This window comes from Brachycentrus maculatus, unplaced genomic scaffold (genome assembly GCF_059751285.1).
Source record: "Brachycentrus maculatus isolate JH-2025_06_01 unplaced genomic scaffold, ASM5975128v1 h1tg000004l, whole genome shotgun sequence".
Taxonomy (NCBI): Eukaryota; Metazoa; Arthropoda; class Insecta; order Trichoptera; family Brachycentridae; genus Brachycentrus; species Brachycentrus maculatus.
Genome location: NW_028280759.1, coordinates 1,498,301 through 1,507,639, shown reverse-complemented (window position 1 = coordinate 1,507,639; position 9,339 = coordinate 1,498,301). Strand labels below are relative to the sequence as shown.

The 9,339-nt window shown below is 30.9% G+C and overlaps 2 protein-coding genes across 10 annotated transcripts in view; one reads left to right on the top strand and one right to left on the bottom strand.

The window, feature by feature from the left end:
* Positions 1-1,894: 1,894 nt before the first annotated feature.
* LOC148313909 (uncharacterized) lies at positions 1,895-7,008 on the top strand. 3 transcript variants are annotated; one of them, XM_088275652.1, is made up of 8 exons: positions 1,895-1,954; positions 2,033-2,137; positions 2,586-2,716; positions 2,991-3,242; positions 3,817-3,969; positions 4,126-4,275; positions 4,573-5,715; positions 6,558-7,008. In XM_088275652.1, the coding sequence occupies exons 3-8, from the start codon at positions 2,606-2,608 to the stop codon at positions 6,588-6,590; spliced, it is 1,842 nt and encodes a 613-aa protein (XP_088131778.1). In that variant the 5' UTR covers positions 1,895-1,954; positions 2,033-2,137; positions 2,586-2,605; the 3' UTR covers positions 6,591-7,008. The 3 variants fall into 3 exon arrangements, with proteins under 3 accessions (XP_088131778.1, XP_088131919.1, XP_088131851.1); XM_088275793.1 differs by lacking the exon at positions 4,573-5,715; XM_088275725.1 differs by lacking the exon at positions 1,895-1,954 and having other exon boundaries at positions 2,003-2,137.
* A 149-nt stretch (positions 7,009-7,157) lies between these two features.
* Positions 7,158-9,339, bottom strand: part of tgo (Aryl hydrocarbon receptor nuclear translocator homolog tgo) — a 133,759-nt gene continuing 131,577 nt past the window's right edge. For all 7 annotated transcript variants that reach the window (XM_088275467.1, XM_088275407.1, XM_088275541.1 and 4 more), the window contains one exon: positions 7,158-7,954. In XM_088275467.1, coding sequence (XP_088131593.1) covers positions 7,791-7,954 — 164 coding nt within the window. In that variant the 3' untranslated portion in view covers positions 7,158-7,790. The remainder of the gene's footprint in view (positions 7,955-9,339) is intronic.

Genomic DNA, 9,339 nt, shown 5'->3' with positions numbered 1-9,339 from the left:
TTTTTGTTATATATTTTATCTATTTATTTATTTTTTAAAGGAATAATCCGCAAAGCCCCTACTTTAAGAGGCTTGTCTGCAGGTAGGATAGGGAAGGTATATGTGGAAAATATATCACAAACACCCAGAACAATTGGAAATAAATCTTTCTTGAATTCATTTTGCAATGTGCGGGAATCAAACCCACGACACCAGTTTTGCAGTCGAGCGTCTACCCAACTTCGCCATGGGGCATGCGAGAGAATAATATGTTCATATCAATTCCCTAATTTTTTCATTCCCATTCCTTTTCAGTGAGTGAAAGGGAGATAGATCTGGCGCTGTGATTGAATAATTTTATTTAAATGCATTCAATCTTCTTTTTCTGAGTACGTATTTAGGAGAGCATATTCTAGAATTGAACTACTCATCAAGTACAGGCGGACCTCATCTTTCGCACAATTCATTATTTCTCACACTTAAAAAAATCTTTTTTGGCAATAATACAAAAATGTTTTATTTCCGTGCAGTTGTTTCCTTTTCGCACTATGAAATGCCCATATGAACCGGGTCCGTACTGTGAAAAGTGTTATGTACGTACTGAATTATAATATATGGAACGCAATAAACGATTTTGGTTGAAATAAAGATTCAATAATGAAAGGTTCATGGAAACAACTATGGCCATAAATGATGGGTGATTTCATAAATTCTGATGAAACTCCAGAAACCATGACACTTGAAATAGTTCACCTGATGAACGAAGTAAACCTGGATGTTAACAGTGAAGATGTTAATGAGATGATTGAATCTCATTCTGAACCCTTGACTAATGAATTTCTAATGGACCGACAAGAAAATGAAAATAATATACAAATAGAATGTGAGGAAGAACCTGAAGAAATCATCAAGACCTTAATAATAAAAAATATGAACGGAGCTTTTACGCATCTTGACACATTTTAAAAAATTATGAAAAATGTGATCCCAATGGAGAACACATATTTCAAGTGCGTAGGACGATCCATAACAGTACGTACTTTATGTTACAGAACTCTGTTGAGTTTCATGTTACAGAAGTACAATTTTTATTGTTTTTTTTTACATCCCTCTATTTTCGAACATTTAACTTTCGCACACATTTTCAGGAACCAATCATGTGCGAAAGTTGAGGTCCACCTGTATTTGATATGTATTAAGTAGGTACTGCCTTCATTTTCATAATTTTATTCTATTCATAAAAAAAGAAAAAAATGAGCTTCTTAATTGACCCCTGGTTACTAATCAAAATAATTTTTACACATTTACTATTCAAGGGTCAGTCTGACTCCCATAAAAACAATGTTGATTTTGTTTATGAATAGCAATATGGAAATAAAACACACTATTTATGAAAAAGGATATATTTTTTTATGAAATGACAAAAATTGGCATTTTGCAAGAAGAACAAACACTGTTAGTTTTTCAATCTTATTTATAGGAGCAAATGCTGCAACGCTTTCTTTTAGTTGCAACATTCGATACAGCTGGAACAAATCTTTCAGGAAGTGGCAGTTTGAACACCCTTGATGTTATCATACGCAATTGCCAGGGTATCTTCTCATTTTATATTCGCTGTCGAGCGTATGGTAGGCATAACTCTATGCCAAGCATGCGAAGATAGTTTGGTCGATTTATTGACTTTCCGGTGACTGCATCATGTATAATTGTACTGTTTACGCCTGTTATATTAACCATTGCATAAAATAACACCATCGGCCACCGTTGAGTAGTCCATTTAGCCCAAGTTGGGCAAAAACTTTGTTTCCAAAGTTCACAGGGTCACGTAGAACCATGAGTAGTGTTTCACAAGGGGTTAAGTAAGTACTGCCTTCATTTTTATAATTTTATTCTATTTATAAAAAAGAAAAGAAAAAAAAAAATTATGAAAGTTGTGACAGCATGTATCGATTTATTTATAATTCCTAAATTATGGGTAAGTCTTATGATTAAATTATATTATTTTATCCAGAAATAATATCCGGACTATATTTTCTTATATACTCGTTCATAGGTTAACACTCAGAATATGTAAAAATACAAAAAAAAAATACTTTTGGTGGGGTGAGGTGAATAAAGAAAATAAAATACTGGTACAATTTTTATACCCAATTTGGAAGTAAGTAACCTTTATAAATGTTTTAACTTTTTATTAATTATTTCACTTTTATTCCTCTAATAACCTGACAGTTAAAGTCTGACTTTAAGATCGGGTTTTGATTATTTATGTATTTTTGAAAATGCAAAAAGTTTAATTGATCCTGATTTTTTTCCCTTAGACAAAGAAAAAAAACATTCTTAATTTTTAAGTTATAAAAAAAAAATTCAGTAAACTTTCAATTTTCAACAATTACCTAAAAAAAAATATTTTATGTTTTACTTAAATTTTAACACATTTTTACATTAGAGAGATGAAGGTTCAAAACATTTTATTGTAAAATTGAAATGTATCTTAATATGTCATCTTAATTTTGGAATCAATAACTCTTTTTTTTGTTTTTGTGGATAATTTTATGTTTACAGTTTGCTACAAAAATTTATTATTGTACATATTTTGTTTGATTTAGAAAAAAAATAAAAATAAAACATGCGTTCAAATAAAGAGCAATGGACATTAAAGAATGGCCTTCTGCAGAACATGGAAATACAGAGTTTACACTTGAGAGGTGGTGGGTGTCAGGACAATTATTACCAACAGGTAAAAATACTTCAAAGATTATTATAGATGTATCAACTCAAGACATAAAATATATCTGAAAAACAATCTTCCGGGGTCTAAATCCAGTATGCATGTATGAAGATATGTCACAACTCGAGGCATATAAAATATATCTTAAAAACAATCCTTCAGGGTTTAAATCCTGTATGTGTTTTCAAAATTTCAAAATTCCCAGCTGCAGCAGCTTGGACCAGTCTTCCCCAACTGCTCCAGGCAGTCCGTACGGTTCCGGCCTAAGGTTTTTCTTTTTCAGGAGGATGAAGTTTGTGAATGCCAGGAATTCGCAGTTGACCACATAGAAGAACTAAAAACTAATGAAATTAAAATGAAGCAAAAAATAGAAGAATTGAGAAGGAAGGAAATAGCTTTTCTGACTACACTCGCAAAAGCAGATGAAATGTGGGGTGAAATGGAATTGGCATTTAAGCGGAAGCTTGTGGAAAATGAAGAAAATAAAAATATTCTAATACAAGAAAGAAATCAATGGAAGGATATGTATGAACAGGTAAATTTAAATGTATACATTAAAAAAAAAATCTACAATATGAATTGGACTATTCAACCATATTAATTTTTCTAAAAAATGCATATGGCATAAGGATAAAAAATTCACTAATAAAAACTCTTTAAAGTGTTCATTAATGATGGTTATATTTGAACACACTAAGGACGGGTGTTTTTTACGCCTGCGGAGCGCTGGCGACGGGATTCGATAATTATGTACATATAGTTAGTACCTTAACAAATAGATTGGTACATAATATCCATATAAAAACATTAAATAATTCCTTCTTTTCTGACATTGAAATGAGGCCGGCGCAGAAGGTAAAAATACCCTTCCCGTCCTTATGCATCAATTGACCGAACGGGTAGAATACCTTTCCCGTCCTTAAAGTGTTAATATTGAAATTTAAAGCCGACATATTTATACCAAAATAAATAAAATCAATGATTATTTTATATGTACTTAATTTTTTTAATTGACTTTGTTTCCTAAACATTCTTCCAGGTCTCCATCCCAAATAAAAATATGAGGTAAAACTAAGACAATGATTTTAATTTGTTATTTACTTTTTCAGAAACAAGAAACAAAGAAAAGCGAAGAAAAACAGGTGACTGAAGATGAAAAAATTAAGGATGAAATGTTGTGTCAAGTTCAGAAAGATATGTGCAGCGTGGAAAGAGTAAAATTCGAAGACGAAGCGTTGCAGGGCAGATCGTGTAAATTAATGGTGAATTATGATGTTCCTACTTCAAATTATGCAATGCAGCTAGTATTTGTGTTATAAAAAAAACATACTCGTTTTCTAAAATATGTAATAATATTATTTTACACCAATATAAACAATATCATACTACTACCTGTAAATTGATATCTAATTTCTTAGGAAACAGAGTGCATTCCGAAAGAAGAAAAAATAAATGAAGAATTGGTAGGAAGATGCACCTGTGGAGCAAATCAAATGAAGAATGATTTAACTCCAGCGTACAACCACGTTAAGGAACAACAACTTCCCGAAGGTGACTTTTTGCGAGAGGTATATAATTTATTATTTGTTTTCAACAATGCAACAATGTAAATGATAAACCACTATTGACGGCAGTGGGTCTTTCTTTCCTAAACTTAGACTTATTTAAATTCAATAATATTCTGTTATCTTATTCTTGTCATTACATGGATTTAGAATTGAGCCATTGCAAGTGAGTGGATGCAAGTGAATGACCTCATGTCGGTTACTTTATAAGAGTCATAAATATTAAATAAAGTAGTTGTATTTTTTTTACTTAAAACGTACTTTAAGCAGGGTATATTGATATTATATATTATTTAATAGGTATGCATCTTAGAAAAACAAATCATAGAAATATCTGATGTGTTACTTAAACATAAAGTTGAAGTTGATGAAAGAAATAAATTTCTGGAGGAAGAGGTACAGAAAAAAACTATTGCTATGGAAACTCTTCAAGCGCAATTAAAATTTCAAGGCTTACATCCTGAGGACGATATCACTATGGTAAAAAAAAGAACTAAAAATTGTAAATGTAATGTAAATAAGGAGCAATTGTCAATTAATACAGATTACCAGGAAAAAAACACAGAACTTCATGAAGCACAAAAAAATTGGAAACAAGAAACAAAAACAAAAATTTCAAAATTTTGTCAAGAAGACTCTTCAAAAAGGGAATCACTTTCAAAAGGAAATTATAAATTTTGTCAAGAAGACTCTTCAAAAAGAGAATCACTTTCAAAAGGAAATTATAAATTTTCAACAAATGAAAATTCTGATTTAATGAAAAGGCTGGAAGAAATAAAAACCCGCCATCAGAAATTAGAAGCTAATAATAACATTGGCAAAATTGGAACATTGGGCAACACCAACAGTTGTAGCTGCAGACAAAACATTAACTCAGTCAAACGTGAAAATATGAAAGACGGGTTGCTTACTTCTGTCACACAACAATGTCCAGGTAATATTTCACCCCAGACTCTAACCCCTACACCTGAAAATAAATCTTTACCATCTGAAATTCCTCAACCACCAATACGTCTTGATAAGAAACCGACAGTACAAAATATGTCAAAAGTTCAAAAGAAAGGAAATTCAAAACCGCCATCAAAAATTGTAAAACCAGAAATCAAGCCGAAATTCCCAACGAAAATTGTTCAACAAGATAAACCAAAAGTAGTCAACCAAGAAAAATCAAAAACACCACCAAAAGTAGAAAAATCAAAAACATCACCAAAAGTAGAAAAATCGAAATTGTCACCAAAAGAGGACGTAAAGTCAGGAGAAGTAAAGAAAAATCTAAAGCCAGCCAATAATATAAATTCTAAAAATAAAGACAATTATGTTAATCCACCCTTCATAGATAGCGGAGATTATTCAAGGGTTGAATTGGAAAATAATATTTGCAAAATGCTAAATGACAAATTATATTGTTGTTTAAGTAAATGTTCAGAAAACATTTGTGATGAGGTAAATACTTAAACATTAAGTGAAGATTTTGTTTTAAAATCCTATGATTCTTTTCATAATTTTTATCAACACCTGCATATTTTGTTTTTATATCTTTCTTTTGTATAATATGACAATTTATAATAATTGATACAATTATTAATGTTTTGCCTTTGTAAGGCATCATGCTTTAAAAATTTTGAACATCCAATTTACCATTTAATACACTAATTATGTAAGTTTGTGCATTACATCAAAATCGGGCGTTAATTTTACATACACCAGGTGGGGCGAAAAAGCAGGCGACTAAAAAAATATTCTCACTAATTGATGTATATTATAAAAAGAATTTAAGATAAGTAATTTCCATAATTTAATCTTTTAAATTACATCTAAATGATGTCATCAATTTGAACAAAACCTGTGTTGCAAGCTGTAATTTAAAAAATAATTTGAATTTAGCTATATATCACTTAGAATAATATAATAATTAAGAATATATTTTCCACCTGCGCTATTTTAATATCAAAATCTACCTTTTAAAAATACAACGTTGAGAACTTAAATATTTCATTTACATATATGGTGATGTCCTATTCATTTTTCTATATATAGTTTGCCCGTAAGTTTGTTGTTCCGGGCGGCCAGATTTTAATAAACGTACATAGATATTCATTACAATATTATAAAAGATGTTAAAATTACTAAAAATTTAAAAGTATGTTTATTTATATAAAAACAAAGATGAAAATATGTCAGTTCATTTATTAAATTGACATTTGAGTTCTCATACTACGCTAATGGCAAGTTGGGAATCTAACTTGTGTAGTAAAATTATATAGCGCTTTATTTTTAAATTACAGATCAGTTGCAGCGAATGTTATTCAACTTGTTGACCATAGAATACTGATTTTGAAATTGGAAATCGATAACACTACACACTGTCGAAATTTCTATTGTAAGAATATTTGATCCGTATATAATATTGAAGAAATATGCGAGAAGTATGTACAGTTAGGCTTGTTTCTTAATTGCATACATTTTCAAAAGATTGCATACATTAATGACTAGCCCGAACGTGACTCGGGGAGTTTGTATTGTATTTGACGAGCCCGAGCACTGCTCGGGTAAATCGTATTCCAACTCGTCAGTCTTGCTGTGCTCGAGTCAAACATTAAACCATTTGTTTTTATTGAAAAACCCAAGCGGTGTTCTGACAGTCTTGTTTGACTTGTGGGTGACAATTTCCTGCACTGACGAATTTTCACGCCAAAATTCAACAGTTGAATGGTTTACTATAATTTTTTTAATATGATAGTAAAATAAAATAAAAAAGATGTAATAAAATTCTAAAAATTCTATACATAGTATATGATGAAGACTTTCACTTTTTGTAGACAGCTATAATCGCTAAGGGGCATAACAATGGGTAGATGATAAAGGTAGGAGAAATGAAAATCATATTCATAGAACTAAGATTTATTTTTTACATAAAATTTCATTGCAAGTATTAAAGCAGGATCATATTAATTTAAACAAAATTCGTGTGTAGTCAATTTGCACTCAATTTGGAAATAAATTAACTATAAAAAAGAATCTTTTTATGAATTAATTATTATTACAAGTCAATAATTATGTATAAACGGAAATATAAAATGTGTAATGTCTCACTTCCGAGTAATTTAAGTAATTAAATATAATAATAATACAATACAATGTGGGATGATTCTTAGAGCTAAGAAGTGATCGGTTTTGTTAGTGCCGCCCGCACGCGCGCATAAGGAAATATCGTACGCGATAACTATTTTCCGCAACTCTCACGAGTGTCCAGTGTCGAACAAATTCAAATATTACGAGTCTTAAAAAAATTCTTAAAATTTATATATATTATCTTCTCTCACAATCACTTCACAAAACACACATCACGATAAAAACAAGTTATAAAATATGAAAAATTATACATTTTCTTTGTCGATTGGACGAACATCTCTAAAGAGTTTTTGTTCACCAGGATTAATCCTAATATGTACCGGACCCGCTAGTGTCTATTTGAGATAAGTTGAGCACATTTGGTAGTTAGGCGGATGCAGATCTGATTACTCGAAGTTGGTGTTGAACATGTTGATGTTGAGATCCTCGAAGGCGGCGCCGGGTCCCTGGTCCAGCATCTGCAGCATATCCGACAGCTCCTGGGGCTGGTGGCCTTGCGGGGCCGGCCCGCCCTCCCCTCCGCCGCCGCCCCCTTGCCACGACCACATTCCTGCAAACGTATTCACATAATGTATTCACTGGGAACGATGTCTCAAAAATAATACTCGACTACTTTACGGAACCTTAAAAAATTGAAACGAGTATTTTTCAAATATATATCACTGTTAATGGGTGAGTGAATCACTATCAATATTATAATACAATATAATAAAAGCATGTTAATTTGAAGATGACAGGACCTAAATTTGAAAAATAAAATAGCAAATAAATAGATAAATCCAAAAACTAATGTATTGCAAGTAATTAGTATTTTTTGTTGAATAACAAGCAGTGAATAAAACCGAAAATCAATAAAAACATTTTAAGTTTTTGTTTCCCTTTAAATTGTTTATTTGTTGTTCATTTGACATAATTTTAATTCTAATTTTAGGTGACACATTTTTATGAATTTCGAACTATAGTTTTAATTTAGTAATTAACCAAATTTTTTAATATACATACTTTGAATGGTAGCAAAATTTGAATGGGCTTTTGAATTTTGATTGGACAGGTTCCCAACCATTTTTTGACCCAACACCCCCCTGCTAAAATTTCTCATTAACGGAGGGAAGGAAATTGTGAGAACGTTCTGTCATATGGATAAAGGAGGAACAAAAATATATTACTTTTACTGTATTAATTTTCTTTATTATTTTTATTTGATTAAACTTCACGTACAGAATAAAAATATGTACGTTGGCGGGCTTATTGCTAAGAAGCAATATCTTCCAACCAACCAAAAACAGTCTAGCCATATTGGTCAAAACGTTTGATGCCTTATTATATAGGTGTTTGCAGTCAGAGGGTAGATGTGCTTGAGCATAAAGTATAAATGAGAAAGAAAAAAATTGTAAATTACAATTCTGTAATGACACTGAAAAGGGGGCACAAGTCCTATAGTATATGTTAGAGACTTTGTGCTCGTCTTCCGTTTCACTGCAGAATTTACTACTGTATTAATTAATTAACACGTTGACTGCCAATTACGAGATAACTCGTAGATTGCGTTCTTTGTTAGGACGCCAACTACGACTTATCTCGTAATGTGTTTACTTGCCATATTCGTGCAGCTAAGACAAAATTACTAGTATCTCAGTGCTAATATAGATAGATAGCTTCTGGTAAGAGAACAAATAATCAATGCTGGCTTACATGAACAGAAAATTTATTAATGAATGAATAGAAAATATAATTATAAAAAATTTATTCTAAATCAAAAAGTAAAAGAATATTTTTATTCAATATGATTACATGAAATTGGCTTTTTAGACCGGAATTGTGAAAATTGCCATGGCAGTCAACGTGTTAAGCAACTACTTTATACTATATTAAATATTTGTGAATGTTACAAATTTATTTGTGATAGTAACATTCACAAATATTTGTCCAAACTTG